At 51.7% G+C, this 21,651-nt stretch overlaps 1 protein-coding gene across 10 annotated transcripts in view; it reads left to right on the top strand.

Annotated features, from left to right (window-relative positions):
• OPCML (opioid binding protein/cell adhesion molecule like) overlaps positions 1 to 21,651 on the top strand; it is a 381,075-nt gene that overhangs the window by 265,341 nt on the left and 94,083 nt on the right. For 7 of the 10 annotated variants that reach the window (XM_054086974.1, XM_054086968.1, XM_054086970.1 and 4 more), the window contains one exon: positions 914 to 998. In XM_054086974.1, coding sequence (XP_053942949.1) covers positions 955 to 998 — 44 coding nt within the window. In that variant the 5' untranslated portion in view covers positions 914 to 954. Of the gene's footprint in view, positions 1 to 2; positions 491 to 686; positions 792 to 831; positions 999 to 21,651 lie in introns of those variants that run through there. The other 3 variants (XM_054086971.1, XM_054086973.1, XM_054086965.1) reach the window with 3 other exon arrangements.

The raw sequence follows: 21,651 nt of genomic DNA, 5'->3' as shown, positions 1-21,651 counted from the left end.
GGGCAGGGATGGAGCCGCTGCCATGACAACCCCGGGCAGGCAGCCTGCGCCGCCCAGGGATGCTGCCGGCCGCTGCGAGGATGCTGCCGCCTCGCCCGCTCCTACGCACGCTACACGCAACGCTTCTCGCCTGAACCCGAGCCCGGACACCAGCCTCCCACCCTCGGGAAGCGGACTGAGGGGGTCTGGAGACCCGCTTCGCTTTGCTGGCATCCGGGCGGTGGGGACATCGCCTGCAGCTCCGCGGGGAAGTTCTGATCTTGCGACAGAATCGGCATTTTGGGGAGCTTTGGGGTTTTTTTTTCCTTCTTCGTTTTCCTCCTCCTTCTATTATTTAAACAAAAGAGCAACAGCCAGCAAACAGCCCGTTTTTGCTCCTCCATCCTGTTTTTATGGCTGCCTTCCCTTTCTTGCCAGAGACACGCTTCCTCCTTGGGTTATAAACTTTTGATGCCAGACCTCCGCAGCGCGTGCCCAACTGAATCTTAAAGTAGCGTCTCGAGCAGACACACAGCTGTGACCTTCATCTCTTGCTCTGCACCTTCTCTCCTCCTCTTCCTCCTCCTCCCCCAGCCCTTCTTGTCCTCCTCCCTCACCCAAGGATACTGGGGACTCCCTCCGGATGCCGCTCGGCAGGCTCAGCGCTCGCAGCCTGCCTTGCCGGGGGCTCTCCTGATCTCCGTGGAGCTCCGCATCACTCGCCCCGGTGGTTTTGCTCCCCCCCGTCCCCACACACACGCACCCCCTCCCTCCTCTCTCCCCCCTCTTTTCGCTCCTGGTGGCCTTGTCGGGTGTGTTTTTTGCCTGTTGGAAAAGTCCCTGCTGCCCAGGATGGGGGTCGGTGGGTGCTTAGCCCTGCCCTGGAGGTGCCTAGTCGTCCTCTGTCTCAGGCTGCTCTTCCTTGTGCCCGCAGGAGTGCCCGTGCGCAGCGGAGATGCCACCTTCCCCAAAGCTATGGACAACGTGACTGTGCGGCAAGGGGAGAGTGCCACGCTCAGGTAGGAGCAGTTGGATTTCTACCTTGGGGGAGGCTTGTGAGGGATCCTGGTTGCAGCTCTTGGGGGATGCTGTGCGCCAAGCAGGGCTGCCAGAGGCTTCTGGGACCGGCTGGACACTTGGCATGCACCCCAAGGGTTCATCCCCATCGCGGCAAAGGTGGTTTTTTTTGGGGGGGAGACAGATGTGCTGGTGCTGCGCCGCGGGAAGCGGGATGCAGCGCAGTGCTGGCAGCCTCGCGTCGGTGCTGGCGGGGGGCTGCGGGTGTCAGACGAGTTGCTGACAAAGGGGCTTAGGTGGCAGACAGTGAGTTAGCGCTGCCTGACGCTCCCAAAGTTGTCTCGGTGCGTGTGCCTGTGTGGGAGGGGAGGGGGGGTCCGCGCTGCCTTGCGCCGATGCCAGCCTGCATTGCCAGCGGGTTTCCAGGGCTGCGATGCCTCCGGGGTGTCAGTGTTTCTCCCTGATCACTTTATAGTCTCTGCACGAATCTGTTAATATCAAATCAATCTTTTACTCCAGGGGTGCATCTTATGAATTCTGATGGATGCTTTACCTTTACACTGTTTGCTGGAGGAGAAACGTGGGCAGCTTATATGCAGATGGGCCACTTCTGCGCTGCGCGATACAGCAGAGCATCTCTTTTCATTCCCTGAATGAGTTACAGGTGTACATGATGCATTACCCGGGTAGGATAGCAGCTCTCAATAGGCATCGCAGCAGCGTGGCCAGATGAGCAGATAGCAGCGCAGCCTTCCTTGGAAGGCGGTGGGAAGTCAGCTCGCGTCCAGGGCTTTATATTGTGCTGTGCATGTTTCTGGCAGCCTGGGGAGGACCTGAGACGGTTAATCCAGCTGGACAAGCAACCCTGGGACATGAAGAAGTGTAAGGATGGTGGGATGTGAGTCTGGAGGGGTTATCCTGCTGCTGTCTCTGCAATAGCGAGCAGCGTGTGCCCCCAGCGTGAGGCTACTCGCTCCCTTGCTCAGACCTGGAGTAACTGGGCTGCAGCAGAGCACAGCTGCGCTTCCCAAAGCCAGGCACAAGAGTTGGCATAAGCAAGGCGAGCGTGTCGTGCTCTCTTTCAGCAGCCGTCGCAGGGATCAGGAGCTCGTGCCTGTTTGAGCAGAGGGTGCTCTTCTCGCCTGGGCAGCAGAGGCACCGGGGGGGTCATCAGGAAGGCTTTGCGTGGTTGGCACGGTCTCTGTAGAGGGGAAATAGTCGGTGCATAATGTGGGAAACAGGCTCTGGATTGAGGTCTGTGCTGCTGTGAGAAGCGTGGGTTGTTTGTCTGCCGGCACGATGCCTGCCGGACTTCAGGGTGTTGCGTGTGCTGGGCGCATCCCTGTTCCTCAGTCCCAGACAGGCGCCCACGGGGAAACGCTTGTCATCACCCCATGTGCGCGGAGGCTGTGGCACAGCAGGAGGGCAAAGGGGACATCTCCTTGCGCTCTTCGTAATTGAACTGCAGCCACGATTAACTTGAGCTGGACCGAGCGAGGCAGTTGAAAGAGCAGAAGACAGTTCTCTAGAGAGATGCCTTTAGCCTTGGGGCCTTTTCTGAATTTGCCTCCCTGGGGAAGCTTGAGATTTGGGGCTCTCCAGCGCTCGCGGAGGTCAGAGCAGGCTGGGTGGGGTGGGGGGCTGAGCCCCTTCCCTGGGGAGGCCGGTGGCCCCAGCTCCAGCCAAGCCTGCTGCCAGCAGAGGGCTGACTTGGATCTCCTTTTTATTTATTTTTTTTTTTAAGGTTTGGCCTCTTTTCTCTTCTGTTTGCGAGAAGGGATGTTTGGGATGCAGCCAGCCCTGTAGCGGTGGGATATTCTACCTTTACTGTAACAAACTCTGCGTCCCCCAGTGAGACTCAAGCACCAACACTTAGAGCTCCCCCAGCCCCAAAAGCATTTGATCTCTACCCATTTACCCCCTTGGCATCTGCTCCTGCCCAGGCTCTCCAGTGCATCTTTTCCATGCTCTCCCCTCTTCCTCTTTTCTCCTCAAGTTTAGCTTTTCCCTGCTGCAGTCAGGTTTCTGTGGGAAGCCAGAAAGGTTTCCCGTTTGCCCTCGGTTCTCCTCATCTCTTCTAGCACTACTGTTTCCCACCAGCCTCTCTCTTCTCTCCCACCCCTATTTCCCCACTCCTGCTGCTCTGCAGCCTCCACGCAGCAAATAGCTTTGTCTTCCCTTGGGATCTAGAGGTGGGCAAGGCATTGAATGCAGAACCCAAAGGGTAACGGCAACAGTGGGTTGCACTCAGCAGCCCAAAGGTGGAACATGTCAAGGATGTTATTTGCACGCTGCAACACCCTACGGAGAGCCAGGAAGGGGGCGGCTGCCCTGGTCAGACTTTCCATGCGGATGATGCTTGTGGTAGATATCTAACATGGGATCCCAGAGCAGTTTTTCTCTGTGCACCTCAAGTACGAGCAGATGTGGTGTCCTACACTGTCCTCCCTGCAAAATGACACCTTTTTGGCAACTCAAAACAAAGATAGATGAGGAGTTGAGCCTTAAGAAACTGAGATGTGTAATTCCAGCTCGTTGCACTTGAGGAATTGGTTGCAGCCCTGCTAGGTCTGGTGAGGCTACATCTTGTCCCGTCTTGCTTACAGTGCTTCTGTCTGGTCGTGAGTTGGGCTGAGCCTCTGAGTCTCCCTGACTTCGACAACACCTGATGGAAGCTCTTTGCATTCCAAGATCAGCTCTTTGACCACACATTGTATTGCAGAAAGGAGGAGATGAGGGAGCAGAACCGCATGCTAGCGGCAGAGGAAACCTGGAGGCTTTTCAGGCTGGTTGTGGTTTTCCTGTATTGAATTTTGGGCGCTCCATTTCCATCTCTCTACCCTTTTTTCTGAGGGCGGCTCAGCTTAATTCTTGCAGAAGCGGAGGCTCCATCTACAGGCAACTTTTAGGTCATCGTAGATCAGCAGCAAATGATTCCCGTGTTTTAAGCAGGTTGTTGATAATTCACTACTTATTGTAAGAACAAACAATTCCTGTAATAGTCGTACACCTTTCCTCTCCAGGGAACTCAAGGCAGTTTGCTAATACTTTGTGTATTATTAAAAAGAAAAATCAAGCTGCCTCTTCCCCAGAAACACAGAACGTTCTGCTGTGAAGCGGGGCAGGTGTTTAGCCAGCAGTGGGACCCACGTTACCCCCCAGTCTGGGACACTGAACGGAACAAGGAGCGCACTGGTGACCGACAGGGAGGTCGAAGAAGGTCACTTTTTGATTTCCCAGTTGGGATTTGATGTGGAAATAAGGATTAAGTCTCTGCTTTTGGGAAGAGTGCCATCGAGTCTCAGCTTGCTACGCACGATGCTTCTTGGATGTGTGCCCCGCGAGCACGGGCATCCATCTCCGATGTTGCTAAGGGGGCATCGCTAGCAGATCCTCAGCACCGTAGTGATCCCAGTGGGTTGACCCCACCTGGAAACCTTGGGTTGTGTTTTATCCCCATGGTGAAAGCATCTTCACCATGGCAGAGGGCGGCCAGAGCGCGGAGGGGATGCAGGCAGAGACTGAACCGCAGGCGACGCCGCTGCCGTGGCAAATATTCAAGCGATGTTAAAATGGGGATGTGTAGTAAACGGGATCGTACTGCTTGCGCCGCCAGCAAACCGACCTTTTATAACAGACATCAGTGGAGTTTATAAAGACATAAAACAACAGCTGCTCAAAATTTCAAGGCTTTATAGTTTTATCTGTATTTAAGAAATATTGGTGCTGGGTTGGGTTTTTGTTTTTTTTAAGCAAAGACAGCACGTTTCAGTGGTTGGAGGGAGTATTGGGAAACAGCGTGCTGTGCTTTCTCCCTGGCTGTTACCACAGGGACACCGGGACTCGAGGAGGCTCCTCTGTTGCTCTCTGCCTCAGTTTCCCCATCTTTAAAATGGAACCAACAGTGGTTGTTGGGCGACGATGGTGAGAAGAAAGGAGCGTTCATAGGTGGTGCTAAGATTTTACAAGGCGTGTATAACTATAGGCCTTTGTCTAAACTAATAATAGAGATGCTTTTCCCCTGTATTTGAAGGCAGATTTTCAAGCCACATCCCCCTTTGCCTTTCTGTTCGCTTCTGGCGAGCCCGTGGCCTCCCCCAGTGCTTGTCCACAAAGGCAATCAAAAGACCAGGGTAGCTTTGCTTGTTCACACCCAAACCTCGGCGACTGGCTGCGTTTGTCAATTAGCAAGTATGAGAACAATTCCAATTAAAACTAAAAAGCCAGTATAAAACATCATGAGAATGCCTTTCTTCCATTTAGTTTTGCAATTAGAGTTTTAATCATTTCTGACAATGCTCCTTTTCTCTCTTTTCGGGTGTAATAATCCACCGCAGTCTCTTTCCCAACGCATGATGAGTAAAGTACAGCCAGCAGGAGCAGACGGCAGGACCGCCGTCTCTGGGCAGAGGTCTGGGAAGTCGAGAAATCAGATTTTTTTAAGCTGCTTGCTTGGTCAAACCACCGTCTCTGCGTTTACCTACTTGTTAATGAGGGTTGTGACACTCACCCACCAACGTGCAACCGCAGTACCCGGCAGAGAAAAGAAGCATCAATACAGCCGCGTCTCTGCTGTGTTAAATGTTGGGAAGTGGGAAGAGGTTTTACTGCTTTTTTTTGTGTGTGTGTGTGTGTGCAAATGCGAAAAGCATGAGGATTAGTGAAGAGGAGATTAGCAAGGACTTGCTCCATCGCTGCCCCCCTCCTTCTCCCTCCTCCCCCAAAAGTTTTCTGGAGCAGCTAAATATATACCTGCCGTTTCCAAGGTAGAGCTCACTGCGTGGTGGAGCTGTAATTGGCGACTCAGTGAAATTACAGCCACGGATTCTGGCATTTGGATCCTCCTGGCTGGCGTAATAATTTCTCCCTAGGTAGCTGGTATTTAACTTGTCTTATCTGCTCCTGATAGTTATAATTACAGTGCCCGCTAATTTTGCTGTAATATTGCAGCTGTCGGAAGGGTGGTTGGAGAAAGGTCGGGGGGTTGTGGGAGGGCTCCCTCCACCCCAGCCCCTTGCACGAAGGTAAATGTCGCTGTGGAAGTGATGCTGAGAGCAGGCAGCTGGTACCCAGCCTCCCTGGTTGCACCTCCTTCCCATCTTGGTGGGGTTGAAGCAGCCTCGCATCCTCCTGCCACTGTAGGGCATCAGGGGAGGAGATGTTGGAGGGAGCTGCAAGTCCTGGTGTCCTTCCTGCAGGATGAATCTCAGTCTCTTATCTCGGGGCAGGGGTTGCGTGGGGTGTGTATTTGTGTTGCATGGGGAGAGGTTGGTTGTACCTTTTCAGGAGCACTGTCGTCCTACTGTGTGAGGTGGAGATACGGGACTGGCCTGGAGAATTCACCTTCGTTTGAGTTGCACGGGAAGAGGTTGAGTTGTCCTTGCTCTGGAGCACTGTCATCCTGCTGTGTGAAGGGAAGATTTGGGGCTGGCTTGCTGGACTTCATCTTCCTTTGGGTTGCAGGGGAAGAGGTTGGGTTGTCTTTGCCCCATAGTGCTGTTCTGCTGTTGCACAGGGAGATTTGGGGCTGGCTTTGGGGAGCACCCTTTTTTGGGTTGCACAGGGAGAGGTTGGGTTGTTCCTGCGTTGTGAGGGTGAGATTCAGGACTGGCTTGGAGTTCACCTTCATTTGTGTCACACGGGGAGAGGTTGGGTTCTCCTTGCTCTGGAGCACTGTCATCCTGCTGTGTGAAGGGAAGATTTGGGACTGGCTTGCTGGAGTTCACCTTTGTTTGGGTTGCAGGTGAAGAGGTTGGGTTGTCCTTGCCCCAGAGCGCTGTCCTGCTGTTGCACAGGGAGATTTGCAGTTGGCTTTGGGGAGTTCACCCTTTTTTGGGTTGCAGGGGAGAGGTTGGGTTGTCCCTGCAGTGTGAGGGTGGGATTCGGGACTGGCTTGGAGTTCACCTTCATTTGTGTCGCATGGGGAGAGGTTGGTTGTCCCCACTCCGGAGCACTGTCCTGCTGTGTGAAGGGAAGATTTGGGGCTGGTTTTTGGGAGTTCACCTTCAGCTGGCAAGGATTTTCCTGCTGCTTATGCCATTGCCTCTCCTGCTAAGCCAGCATCCGTAAAGCAAGAGAGGTATTGCGGTGAGCGTAGGACCAGACTCCAGCAGTAAAGAGCGAGAGCCCTGCTGACATGGAGATTGTACCCGGAGCACTGGGGATTTGCTTCAGCAAAGCCTGTTTTTGAGCACACAGCGAGCTGGTCCGGCTCTGCAGGAGGAGGAGGAGTTGCCTCTCCAAGGGCCAAGATGCGCAACCTGGGAAGGTCCTCTCGCCTTAGCAAAAAGCCAACCCCTGCGCTAAGTTTTTGAGCTCTCCTAGCCAGAAATAGTTACAAGTGGTGATATTCAGCTCCGGGGGATGAGACTGAACGGCTAGTAATCCTTTCACTATAGGGTACACGAGATCCTTTTTGCAAGCATAATAAACTCCTCGGGCTTGCGAGCGGTAATAGCTGTCCTTCCCCTGGATCACGCGTGCTGCTCCAGGAGCTGCCTCTTTGTTTCTCCAAAAGGATTAGGTGTTAATGCTGCAAAATGAAAGAGGGGCACAGTGGCTGTCTTTCACGTTCCTGGTTTCCGAAGAGTTTCTCTCTTTCCTTGACTGTTCTCACAGTTTGCCTCCTCCTTGTATTTCGCAGCCCTAAACCACGGATGCCTTTTACAACAGCTGGACATATTGTTTTAAGTGATAATCTTTAGATACCGCAGCCGAGCAGGCAGTTCATAAGGAATATCTGATTCGGTGACTATCACTTCTTCTTCTGTCCTTGCGAGCAGCTTTTGAGGGTTAGGATGCTCTCATTTTTCTTCTTTTCTTTTTAATGAGAAAAATAATTCCCCCCACAGCCCCTGCCAGCAATTCGTAGCCTGTAATGGGTTGTTTACTGCAGGTTTGATTTGATGCGTAGGTCTTGTCTTCCCTGACAGACAGAACCTTTCAAGGTTGGTCTTCAGTGCAAAATACTCTCATATTGCACTTCTGTTTTTCTATAACGGTTTCCCAAGATTTGCTTAAAATGAGTTGTTTCCATGACTCTGCTCACTTGATGGACTTGTTCCTCGGGATACAAATGGGTCTAAAAGTCTGCTTCTTCAAGGAGGGTGATGAGAACAACAAGGATCTGATGAGGAAATCGTGCTGGTGCCAATAAGGTGCTTTGTGCCATCTCCAGTGCAGGTGGGGTTCAGAGCAGGGAAACCCAAGGAGCCATCACGCAGAGCATCTTGCTTTTTCTGCTCTTGGTGTAGCAAGACGCGTGTGGTGTCACCTCCTGGGTGGAGGGGTGAGGAATGGTAGCCAGGAGGGAGGGAGTGGAAGGAAAGATAGAGAAGTTGAAATGGGGGTAAAAAGTGTCGGGTGCAAGAAGGGAATGGGTGATCAAACACGACATCGCCATCTGGTTGAGGGCGATTGTCCCATTCTGCTCTGCACTGGGGCAGCCTCACCTTGAGCAATCAATATTATTTTGGGAGAATAGAGAAAAAGAATCTAAAGCTGATGGAGAGTGTCCAGAGGAGGACATGGTGAAGGGTTTAGAGGGGAAGTGTGTAAGGAGCAGCTGAAGTCCCTTGGTCTGTTCAGCCTGGAGAAGAGGAGAATCAGGGGGAGACCTCATCACGCTCTGCAGCTTCCTCACAAGAGGAGGAGGAGGCGCTGAACTCTTCTCTCTGGACCCGTGCGAATGGCAGGAAGATGCCAGAGGAGGGTTGGGTTGGACACTGGGAGAAAGTACTTCCCCAGAGGGTGGTGGAGCACTGGAACAGCTCCCATGGAAGCAGTCACAGCACCAAGCCTAAGAATATTCCAGAAGCATTCCAGAAGCCTTTAGCTAACACCCTCAGCCCCATGGTGTGAATGTTGGGGTTGTCCTGCACAGGCACAGGAGGTGGATCCCTTTGCGCTCAGAACAGTCTATGATTCTATGACTTAAAGGGGGAAAAAACAGAGCTTTGGAAAGGATATATCCAAGAAAAAGCCATGACTGGTAGCTCCTATCGCATGAAGTTCAGTGCTGTGGGTCTTGTTCCTCAAGCAAAGCTCAGCAGGCAGCCCGGCCGGGGAGAGCACAGGGATGTGCCGGGAGCTATGGATTGAGCCGGCTGGTACCCAGGACCGGTCGCAATGGGGCAGCGCATCCCTCCACCTCCTATTTGTTTGTATTTTCTGTATGTGTGCGCATGTGTCTGTATGTATATATAAAAATCTAACAAATTTCTAACCCATATAAATCCAATTACCCATGTTTTGCCTGCAGGGAGCGAGGGAGATTAATGTTTGGTATTTTGGCAGGAATGTAAAAAGAAATAGGTGGTAATAACAATGAAGGCTCATAAAAAGGAAGCGATAGCCATGTCTGCGCCCGGGAACCCGGCTGTAATTCTTGTGGGCATTTGCCGGAAGGGCGCTCTGCTCCTGCAGAGGGGCGGGAAGGAGCCAGGAGTTCTTCCTGGGCACCTGAGCGTTCATCCTGTGAGCAGAAATGATATTAAATATGATAATAATGGCAGTTGATAAGAAGAAATGGTTTATGCTCCCAGGCACCTTCTTGTAACACATCCCAGTGTGCGTTGTGGCTCATAAGAGCCATGGGAGCTGTTGTTATCCCTGTTTTGCAGAGAGACAAGAAAGTCCCAAGAAAGGGGGATGAGCGAGGGGTGTTTGTGGAAGGAGAGATGGGATCTAAGCTCTTCACCCTCTGTGGTGAACTTCTGGTTGTGTTGGTCGTTGGAGTGATGTGACCAAGAGTTTTTTTTTGGTAGTTATGACTGTGGGTGGGAGTTGGGAATTACCAGAGTTGTGCTCTGGCAGAGAACAACATCTGTCATATTTTTTTCTTCCACTCTGAGTCCTTTTCTGAAGTGTCACAGAATCGTAGATTGGTTTGGGTTGGGAGAGACCTCAAAGCCCATCCAGTCCCACCCCCTGCCATGGGCAGGGACACCTCCCACCGGATCAAGGGCTCCAAGCCCCATCCAACCTGGCCTTGAACCTTCCAGGGATGGGGCAGCCACCACTGCTCTGGGCAACCTGGGCCAGGGCCTCCCCACCTGAACAGCAAAACATTTCTTCCTAAGATCACATCTCCATCTCCCCTCTTTCAGCTGAAACCTGTTCCCCTCGTCCTATCCCTGCGGTCCGTGATCCAGAGCCCCTCCCCAGGTTTCCTGTGTCTCTGCATGCTGAGTTTTTCCCAGGTCTGTGCAGGAACCCAGGCACACAGGATGCCTTTTCCCTGCAGCTCTTGATCAGGGTACAATGTCGAAGGATAAGGAGTCACTACAAGGCTGTACCCATCACATCCTATTGATGCTTGGCTTTGTCCCCTTCTGCTTCTCAGTCTGTCTACATGGTGAACGCAGAGCGTGTCGCGCTGCCAGGCACCTCTCCTCCCTCGGCATTGTCACTTTGGAGCCAGCAGCTCATCATGCTCCATTGATACCCTCCCCTCTGCCACCCGGGTGAGGTCCCCTCTTGGGCACGGCACTGCTCTCCGTGTCCCTTGTGTCACGGGTTCAGCCCAGCGAGTGCCATCCTGCGCTGCTCCCTCCACCATCACCCGCGGTCGTGTATTAATCACGGTTCAGATATTGCATCGCTACAGCGGTTTCTGCCTTCTCTGCTGGCTTTGCGTCAGGCTCCTTGCTCTCTGTTTATTACCACCGCCAGTTTTATAACCCACTTTATCAGATGACTTTTTTTCCCCCTTTCTTAAAGAGCATAACCCGTGAGCAACTCATCATTTCAGAAAGAGGGAGAGCGCCGTTAGCAGAGGAGAAAGCCTCCATGCTTATACCTTAAATGAAGAGGCTGCTTTACCGTGTTGTTGCATTTAATTCAATCAAGGCAGTTAAAGCCGAGATTTAAAGTCCTTTGTGCGATCACAGGAGTTGCTCTGATGCAGCAGCAGGTAGACGAAAAGATTGAGCCCATTTCCAAGGAGACTCGAAGTAACTGTTGGAAGCAGCCAGGCCTGGGGCTTACTGCGGCAGCGGCCACGGTGGGAAGCTGTTAGCATTCACGTCGCATCCCGTCTCTCTCTCCGTCACCCTCCTTGCTCCTGCTCCTTATCCCCATATATTCCTTTAAGTGGAATTGATTAGTTTGGCTTTTTTTTTCCTTAACTAGGGGGAGGACTGTTTTTAATTAATATTCTTAATAATTATGCTGGCTGGTCCCATCGCTGTCTGAGTCACCCTCTCCTCCCTTGTTCCTGCGAGAAGGCAGCATGGACTTAATTAAAGTTAGGGATCCAGGGCTAGTGGGAACAGCGGGAGTCTTGCAGGGCTTTTGATGAAATGATTGCTGTGGGGGAAGCAGCCGGTTTCTTCCCGGAGCTATAGATCGCGATGCCGAGACACCGTTACGACCGTCTGGTTTGACCGCATGCTTCGCATCTCATCTTGCGTTTCCCATCCTGCAAACCACAAACTCCTGTGTGCGACAGCCCCAGGTTTGAGGCGTGAGGAGCCCAGTTTCCATGTGTTGCCCCTATTTAGAGGCATCCCCTCCCTAAGGGACCGTGTCCTTGAGCAACACCAAGGGAGGTCTCCAAGCCCGTTGCTGCTGATGGTGTTGCAGGTCGTGGTGGGAGACGTTAAGAGTTGCAGGTCGTGGTGGGAGACATTAGAAGGGTTATGGAGAAGCTGCGTGGACTCAGTGGGTCTTTTTCATCTCTTGTTTTATTGCTTGTGCTAGCAGACAGCACTGCTGCCAGAGCTCAAATGCAGCCCGAGCAAGAGCTTAACAAGCTCCAAGAGCTTTCCAGAAAGTTATCCTGACACCAAGTGACAGACTCGCAATTGATATCCTCTGGAGACTTTAAACTCACTTCTGTGAGGTTTCCAAAGCTGGTTTTGTCTCATACCTGAAGAATTCTTTATCTGCTGCGATGCTTCCCCTGCCTTGTCTCATTGCTCTTGACATTTCTCTTTGTTGCCTGCTGCAGCGCCGGTAAACTCCGCTGCAAAACTGTTTAAGAGAGGTTTGTCTCGCTCACCGCTCTGCTCTCCTCTCTTGCTGGGGTTCCCATATCAATTGCCCGGGCTGAAGCTGTTCCTGCTTGGCTCTGCAGGGAACTGGTTGGAGCGATGTCAAGACTGTGGCTGCCCATCCAGGAGGGCAGAGGAGATTCCAGACCAGTGAGGGGAGCATATATAGTGTCTACTATGGAAAAGGGAGGAGAAACAGTCCTAGGAGATTGTTCCCCTTCCATCCCGAGAAAGCTCCGGAGCAAACAACAAAGGATAATTTTTGTGATCAGCTAGGAAAGGACAAGAAGCTGTGTCACAGCCAGCGGAGATTTGTCAAGGAGAAATTGTCTCAGACTAATCTAATATCCTCTGTATGGCAGTGTAAAAAGTCTTGTGGATAGGAGGAAGCAGGAGACTCCTCCAGTGCCCTCTAGTACTTAAAAGGGGATCCAGGAACGCTGGGGAGGTACTTATGGACAGGGAGTGCAGGGACAGGATGAGGGGGAATGCTTTGAAGCTGAAAGAGGGGAAATTGAGATCTTAGGGAGAAATGTTTTGCTGTGAGGGTGTGGAGGCCCTGGCCCAGGTTGCCCAGAGCAGTGGTGGCTGCCCCATCCCTGGAGGGGTTCCAGGCCAGGTTGGATGGGGCTTGGAGCCCCTGATCCAGTGGGAGGTGTCCCTGCCCATGGCAGGGAGTGGGACTGGATGGGCTTTGAGTTCCCTTCCATCCCAAACCATTCTGTGATGCTATGGTGGCACAAGTAAGGCTGCAGCTACTGTCCTGCACGCTGATGGGTAACCTAAGGTGGGAACCACTCTCTGGGGCAGCCTGTGAGGAAGCAGGCTGGCTGCTGTAAGGTGTTTCCATGCTTTTGAGCCCCAGCCCACTATGATCTGTTTGCCCAGCTGATAGGAAAAGCTGCCTTTACAGTTGTTTGAGGCTGCAGCTGGTTGATAATGTCCTGCTGGATTTGCGTGGAGGGCTTGGGGACCGTTAAATCTCCTTGCACAGGTTTCCTGGTAGATGAGTGTATTTGTTTATATTGTCGTTGTGTTGCTGAGCTGGCATTTTGGGATGCCATCAAGGGCTTTGAACGCTTCTGGAGCAGCAATGTGCAGTCGCTGATGTCTCGTTTATAGACTCCATCTGATGGTGCTCCGTGCGAGAAGGACTGGAGTGGAGCAGATTTGATGATCTATAAGGTTGGGTTGGTTTTCCTTCCAGGCAGTGACGGTTGCCAGCGTGTTGCAGGATGGTTGCTGTCCTCATCCTCCTTCCTTCTGTTGTGTTTTTGTACGGTGGCCCCGTGCAGCAGGACTCCTCCTCCCCTCCCTGCAGAGGATTTCATGCTCCTACTGCAGAGCAGCCACTCCCGGCAGAGCATACTGACCCCTTCCCTGCTCACCTATTATGCACAAGAAGAGGTTTTAGAAGGCATCTGGGGCCTGCCCAGGCTCCGTAACTGAGGCTGCAGACTCTCAGAGGTGCACTTGGAGCAGTTTCCTTGATTTTGCTTTTATTGCCCAGTAAATCAGCGCTGGGGATAGCCCATCTGTGGGAAGCAGCTCCCTTTTCCTATAAGGTGCTGGCATCTCCCCGTTGGCTGTGCACGAGCTGGTGAGCTGTGAGGATGCACAGTGTGTTTTCAGCTTCGCTTCTCACTTGCATTTGGACCCAGAGCAGGGATTATGCTACAGCCACATCCTTGGTGATGCCCAAGGCTGGATCTGCAGTGCCAGTCCCTTTGCCATCCCTCTCCTAGCCCACTGCCCTAAGCCAGGAGCCATCGAGGGTGGCCGAGACCGCCTGGTCCTGGCCATGGGCTTCTTCTGGGAAGGAGCTGTGATATTTTCTTAGCTTTTCTCTCCAAAACCTATGCTTTGTCCTGCGATTGCTGAGCTTGCAGCTGGGTTCCAAGACTGATGCTGCGCTTAGCAGGGTGCTGCCAAACCTACGGAGTCCAGCAGGCTATTTCCCTTCAGAAGCCATTTATCTCTTCCCTTTCAGATGGAGGGCTTCTGTCTCTCATCTTTCTTTTCCTCCTACGCAGGAAGGAACCTGCTCCTCCAAATCCTCCCAAACCACTGACGCTGGGCATGGGGTCAGATCTCATGTGAGAAGCACAGGGACATCCTGGGGAGCAGAAGGTGCTGTGGGTGAGGGGGTAACAGGGCTTGGTGGGCTTCTGCCCACATTGGGAAGTGATGGTGCGTCTTGGGAAGCGGTGATGCCCCTATACTGTGCTGGTGAGGCTGCACCTTGAATCCTGGGTTCAGTTTTGAGCCCTTCAGTACAAGAAAGGTACTGAGCTGCTGGAGCACATCCAGGGGAGGGGAAGGGAGCTGGGGAAGGGTCTGGAGCACAAGCCTTGTGGGGAGTGGCTGAGGAGATTGTTTGGTCTGAAGGAGACTGAAGGGAGACCGTGTCACCATCTACAACTGCCTGAAAGGAGATTGTAGTGACATGGGGTGCTGATCTCTTCTCCCAAGTAACAAGTGATAAGACAAGAAGAAATGGCCTCATATTGCACCAGGGAAGGTTTAGATTGGATATCAGGAAAAATTTCTTTCCTGAAAGAGCGATGAAGCACTAGCAAAGGCTGCCCAGGGCAGTGGTAGAGCCGCCGTCCCTGGAAGGGTTAAAAAAACATGTACACGTGGCACTTTGGGACATGGTAGGGACGGTGGGGTTGGGCTTGTGGTTGGACTTTGTGATTTTAAAGGCCTTTTCCAACCTTAACGACTCTATGATTCTATGAACAGCGCTTGACACCTATCGATTCCTTTCTGGTTGTTATTTAGAGGGAGATCGCTCCAGCCTTCAGCTTCTCGTGCGTGTCTCTTCTGATGGGGGTTCTGGATGAGACTGCCCTGTGGGCTGGTGGGATGCTGGCAGGTGCCGGGCTTGGGCTTGGAAGCTTTTTTTCTGGCAGAGAAGTGACAGTTTGTCTCCATTTCTTGGGTTTTTGTGTGGAGCGAGAAAGAAGCTGCGATGCAGAATGTCAGATGGAAAGTTCAGGAGCGCTTTGGGCTGTGCCACTGCCTCTCACTGTGCCCTTGGGCACCTCATTTATCCTGGCCACAATTGCCTCAATTAAAAATTTCCTGACTTATCATAGAATAGTTTGGGTTGGAAGGGGCCTTAAAGATCATCCAGTTCCAGCCCCACTGCCATGGTCAGGGACACCTCCCACTGGCTCAGGCTGCCCAAGGCCCATCCAACCTGGCCTTGAACACCTCCAGGGATGGGGCAGCCACAACTTCCCTGGGCAACATGGGCCAGGGCCTCCCCACCCTCACGGTGAAGAAATTCCTCCTTATGTCCAGTCTAAATCTGCCCCTCTGTGGTTTATACCCATTCCCCCTCATTCTATCCCCACAAGCCTTTGTAAAAAGTCCCTCTCCAGCTTTCTTGTAGCCCCTTTCAGGTACTGGAAGGTCGCTATGAGGTCCTCAGAGCCTTCTCCTCTCCAGGCTGAACAACCCCAACTCTCTCAGCCTGTCCTCGTATGGAAGGTGCTGCAGCCCTCTGATCATCTTTGTAGCCTCCTCTGGACCCATTCCAACAGCTCCATCTTCTTCTTATGTTGAGGATTCCAGAACTGGACGCGATACTCCAGATGAGGTCTCCCAAAAGAGGAATAGAGGGGTGGAATCACCTCCCTTGATCTACTGGCCACCCTGCTTTTGATGCAGCCCTGTGGCTGAAGGACTCTTACCCTCGGGCAGGGGCTTGTACACTGCCGAGCTGTGTTGAAAATCCCATCTAAAAGTTATCTTCAGGAACAACACTCTCATTAAACACCAACTTGATAGTACAAGGGAATGCTGTGTGATGGTTATTAAAGTTTAACAACTGTGTATATCTATTACCTAGCTGCTAAATCTTTATATGCCTTGAATAATCAATTGATATTTAATTAGCATACAGTACTATTACTGCCTTCCTAAATCTATAATGATAAACCAAGTTACAAGTTATTGGACGTTAATTACTAGCTGATGATTAGAAACAGCAAGACATTTACCAGCCTCATCCCAGATATAATACACCGTGTCCGTGCACACTGCAGAGCTAAACCGCGCTTACTCGCTCTTAATAATCAATGGGTGTTTAACATGCAATATTTGTCTAATTAGCGCTAAATTAAATCCTCATTGACAACACTTCAGGGTAAGAGATCTGCATCAAATATGATGGATTAGACACGGAAGGGCTGTTATTGTAAGCAGGAGATGTGCGTGTCATTTGCTTTGCTCATCATGGCTGGCATATGCCTCCCTCTGACTGTCAACCCGGTCCTGGTGGGACCAGTGATGGAGCGATGCCTTGATGTTGGATTGACCATCCTGGACACCCTGGGTCTCTCTTTGCTCAAGCTGTAGGCACAAGCAGCTCTACCCAGCACTCTCCCCTGCTTTACATCCTCTCTCACCCACGGATTGGTTGTGCCTCCGATGAGGAGAATGGGTGCTGGGATGGAGCAGGATGCTTTCTCTGTAAGGAGGGGTCTTCCCAGTCATCGTGGGTGAGAATATCTGCTGTATTTTGTGCACCCTACCCAGCTAACTTGTTAGAGGAGTTTTTGTAGCATCTGGGCAATAAGAACTAGGGAGATGTTTGTGGCCATCAGTATAACATTGCATCTGGGATGTTTGGCATAGATCGGAGGTGAGAGCTGCTCTGCTGTTGCCGTCTCGTGCGGGGAAGCACCTTGTTGCAGTTTGTCAGCAAACGTGGAAGCTGTTTGGCGAGAGCAGCGGGATGGATTGCACGGCCTGCGGCTCTTTGCGAGAATCAGCCTGCCCTTCACACTCGGTGTGGGTGTAATTAACTGTGCTGATAGGATGTTATGCCAACAGCAAAGCAGAAAACACCAGAACGTGAGTCAGAAGCGATACTGGGACTGTTCGGCGTGGAAGCCTCTGATGGAGGGCAGGATCAGTGCTCTGGAGAGGAGCAACACCACACAGAGAGGCTCCCTGAAGGACCTGGAAGGACTTTGCTGTAGCCGAGCAGTTTTGTCCCACGTGCAGGGGTGATGAACGGTCCCTGGGAGATGTTTGTCTCCCTGGGTGCGCGATGGATGGATAACGTCCAGCCCCTAGCTCCCTCCTTCCAGTCCTTTACAAGGAATCACTATCCTTGCTGTGTCAAAGAAGGTTCTTCATCACCAGTTTTCCTGCCACATTCTGAGTTTTACCAAAGCTGATGAAACCTCTTGAAGTCTGAGCAGCTCCTCGGTTCCTTATGTGTCTTTCTCTGCCCCACAGGAGCCCAGATCCTGAAGTGCAGAGCCGTGCTGGTAGGGGTGGATGTCTCCTGCACTTGGTAGGAGCTGGGATGAGAAAGCAGGAAGGAGGAAAAAAAAAAATTCCAATTAGCAGTTGAAATTGTTCTTAGAAGAATTTGCCTATTCTGCAAGGAATGTTTAGTAATTGATAGCAATTTCTGGCAATTAAATACAAATTAATTCGTGCTACTGAGTAGCAGTTTATTTATGGCTCTGTATTTATGGGCACTCCCTCTCCTTAAAAATATCATCGCTGCTTTTGATAAGTAATTAGAGTTTCCTGAATAATTTCCCAATGTAGGTATGAATTTTAAATAATTTTTAGTACCAAGCCAGTGTTTCATTGTATTGCGCAGTGAGGGATTATCATTATTTATCCTATAATAGGGCCTGGAGGCTGGGACAGGCACTGTGCGAGCGTAGAGCAGAGAGATAGTCCCTGCCCAGAATAGCTTGCAGTGATTTTTATGTCTCAAGCCTCCGCAGAAGGCTCCTGAACATGCGTTTCAAAGAAATAAAAGTCATTTACAGTCCTTTGCACCAGTGCAGCATAGGCTGCAAACAGCTACGTGGCTGCAAATGTCTGTCGTCTTCTTCTTGATGAGTGGGAAGTAGTAATTCCGTAGTAGTGATAGCAACGGTTAACCACTCGGAAGAGGAGGGTCAGGCTCCAGGCTGTGAGGTGGTGAACAAAAGTCATGTCTTTTGATTAGTTTGCTTCAATTTTGCATTTGAGATGCTGTTTATTTGCTTTGTGCTTTTTCTAAGATGATCGTGGTTGCAAACTTTTAATGGTGCTCCCACATATCTTCATATAATCCCATTTCCGTCACTTTGCAGATTTGAAGGGAGGGGGAAAAGCCATGACTGGTTTAATGCTGTGGGCGGGAGCTGGTGGTGTAACACCAGCGATGGAGAGAAGAGTTCATAGAATGTCCTGAATTGGAAGGGGATCCCACAAGGATCATCAAGTCCAATTCTGGTCCCTGCCCAAGACAACCCCAACATTCCCACCGTGAGTCTCAGGGCGTTGGCCAAAAGCTTATGGGGTATTGTCAGGCTTGGCATCAAGACTGCTTCCCTGGGAGCTGTTCCGGTGCTCCACCATCCTCTGGAGGAATCTTTGTGTTATGTCCAACCTAATCCTCCCTGGGCACATCTTCCTGCCGTTCTCTAGGGTCATGGAATCATAAAATGTGGTTGATTTTAGGAAAGATGAGTCCTAAACACCTTCCATGGGGCTGTGCTGGCTGATGTTGACTCCTTTTGAAGCATCCAAGGCATTCACAGCTGGGCAGGACCCCTGCCAGAGGTGGTGCGTGAGGGAGCTGCGTCTCCTGGTATGTGATTTACAGACTGTGTTAGTCATTGTGGTAGTGCTGTGAGGAAGAGAAGCTGGCCAGAGTGGAGGGAAGGTGCTAATTAAAGCACATGCTAACAGCATCCATGCAGGGCAGATCCTGGAGAGCCGGCATCATGTTGAAAAGTGAGCTTGGAAGCTGGCAGCAGGATTTGAACTTGCAGTGCCAGGCAGGGCTAAGCTCAAAAGTGCAGCCTTTGTGCCCTAAATGTCTTCTAAGGATCTTGAGATGCTGCTTTTTAGGTCAAACTAGAGCCTGGGAACCTTGGAGAATTAAATACCCCGTGGCATTAATGTTTAGGGGACAGCTTTGGGATTTATTGCATAGATTTATGTTATAGCTAAAGTGCCTGTGGGCTATTTGGAGCTTTGAGGCTGCTTGGACCTTTCGGAGCTGCTCCTGTCCCCTTTGTCCCCTGTGGGTAGTGGGATCAATGTCCCCACCTCCGGTTCAAAGGCTGTGCTGATCCTGCCTGTGGCTGCACAGCCTGTTCTGGCTCGTTTCTGTCTTCATTACTGAGCTTGATTAAATGGTACTTGTACAGCCAAGGGTTGGGAAAACACACAAAGGGACTTTTCTAGTCATCTGAGGCACTTAGATTCCATGGAGACAGATGCTGAAGGGGGAGAGAGAGAGAGAGAGTGAGAGATGGGGTTTGACGTTGTGGTCGCAGTAATGAGATGTAACCCTTTAGGACAGGGTCCTCCTGGGGTTTGGATGCCTCCAAGGAAGGGAGAGGGTTAAGATAGAGCCACAAGACCTGGAAAAGGCTCCCGTGGAGGAGGGAAAGAGTGAACTGGAAAGTTGCGCTGTCCTTCGGAGGAGCTGGAGACAGAGCAACTGGCTTTTGCAGAGGATGGAGTTGGAAGAAAACAAAAGGTGAGTTTTTGTCCTCAGGATCTCCCTTCTTTATCTTTTATAGAGTCTGTGTGTGCGTGCAGCCAGCGATATTGCTTGTACTGTTTGTAAGAGTCACTTTATGATTTGTGTGTGTCTTTAACGCTTGTCTCGGTGCGAGGCTGTGCGCGCTTGGGGCTTCGGGCAGGCTGGTGTGGGAACCAGCTGAGCTGCTGGTGTCCACGGAACCGTCCGCAGGTCCAGTCGTCTTCAGAGCGCGCCGAGGGATTTGCACACACTGTTGAACTCAACGCAGGAACCTTCTAGAAGGGGCTTCTACACATGCACCACTTCAAGAACCTTCCAAGCAGGGATACGACACAGGCATGGCGAGGCTGCTCTTCTGTGCACCTTGTCTGCTAAGAAGGGACAGGGCTTTATCTATAAATAGCGAGCGCCACAAAACACACGCGCGCTCTGCCCCACGGGCTGTGTTTCCTGATGAAATCTTCATTGGACCCATTGCGGTCGCATTGTTTTTATGTTATCTTGCCCTTTTTCTGCCACTTTTCTTCTTCCCCTCTCTCTGTTCTTATTCTTTCCTCAAATCTTGCTCACTTCCTGACACCTACCTCATTTTTCCTTGGCACTTTTGGGTGTAATTTTGGGGTTGTCCTATGCAAGGGCAGGAATTGGACTTGATGATCCTTGTAGGCCCCTTCCAACTCAGGACATTCTGTGGGTGATACAGACTGGTTTTTGAGCTGTTGCTGTTTTGTAGGAAGCTGATCTTTTGCCTGATCTTTTTTTTTTTGGGGGGGGGGGTTGTTTTGGCTTTAACTGTCCTTTAAGATTGGAATTTTGAGTAGACACCTGAAGTGATCGTCATCATTTCTGTGGCCACCTGACAAAGGACCAAAAGAAACCTTGCCCTCGTCCTGGGGGGGTGGGTGCTTGATCAGGGAGGGCAGGGACAGAATGAGGGGGAACGCTTTGAAGCTGAAAGAGGGGAGATTGAGATGAGATCTTAGGAAGAAATGTTTTGCTGTGAGGGTGGGGAGGCCCTGGCCCAGGGTGCCCAGAGCAGTGGTGGCTGCCCCATCCCTGGAGGGGTTCCAGGCCAGGTTGGATGGGGCTTGGAGCCCCTGATCCAGTGGGAGGTGTCCCTGCCCAAGGCAGGGGGTGGGACTGGATGGTCTTTGAGGTCTCTTCCAACCCCGACTATCCCATGGTCCTGCTGAGCAGGTCCGTTGGAGCTGGGCATTAATGCACAAAGCTGGATTCAGCCATCACCTCACAGGCTGTGCAGCTGCTGCAGCATCACAGGATGTGTACGTTTCACGGGATGATGCTTTGAAAGGAGACTGCTTTTGTCCCCTCTCCGTGAACCTTCAAGTGGGGTGTAGTCTCATAGACTATTGGGTCAAACTTGTCTTTGGGGGCCTGGAAAGGCTGCAGCAGAAGGTGGCAGCTCTTATAGCAGTTCAGCAGTGGGGGGTTTGGCCTGTCCTGAAGCTCTCAGGGCTGGGACGGACCACAGGGTCTACCCTGGGGAGACACTGCAAGGCAGTCATCTCATCAGCCAAGTATGGGAGCGACTTTTGTGCTTGAGGAGCAATTTCAAACCAGCAGACTTGTGATCTTGACCTCTCCCCGTCTGGCTGTCTTCCCTTAGATTTCAGAGTCCAATTATTTTCGTGCTGTCCTTCCCGTGCTGGAGGAACAGGGAGCTTTTCCTCCCTGCCCATCTGCAAACCTCGTCTCACGCTTCACTTCAACTTTTTCCTTTTAGCCGTTCTCGGCTGCTGTGCGGCTCTGGGGCACAGTGATAGCTTTCACCTCCTCTCCTTTCTTGTGATGATTGCGAGCTGGTGGCTTTTGGCCTCTGCACTACAGGTCTCCAGTTTGTTATGAGCAGTTGTGAGGGCGGTTTGTGGCATGCTGGTACGTGGAAGAGAGATGCTGTGGACCCTTTTGGATTAATCAGCAGTCTGATTGCAAGGGATGAGACCCGGTGACCCACCGGGTCCCCTCTTGGGGGATAATAGCCCCCCACTCTCACCCTGTGATCTGAGCGCGCTGGCACTGGGCTCGCGTCTGGACATGGAGATCTTAGGAGATGGTTGAGACTTAACTGCGATCTCTGATGGCCCCACTCTCCCTTCGGGCAACTTGAAGATGCTCACT

The sequence above is a fragment of the Cuculus canorus genome, chromosome 23 (assembly GCF_017976375.1).
Source record: "Cuculus canorus isolate bCucCan1 chromosome 23, bCucCan1.pri, whole genome shotgun sequence".
NCBI lineage: Eukaryota > Metazoa > Chordata > Aves > Cuculiformes > Cuculidae > Cuculus > Cuculus canorus.
Note: the sequence above shows the minus strand (reverse complement) of the source record. Positions and strands in the feature narration are given on the sequence as shown.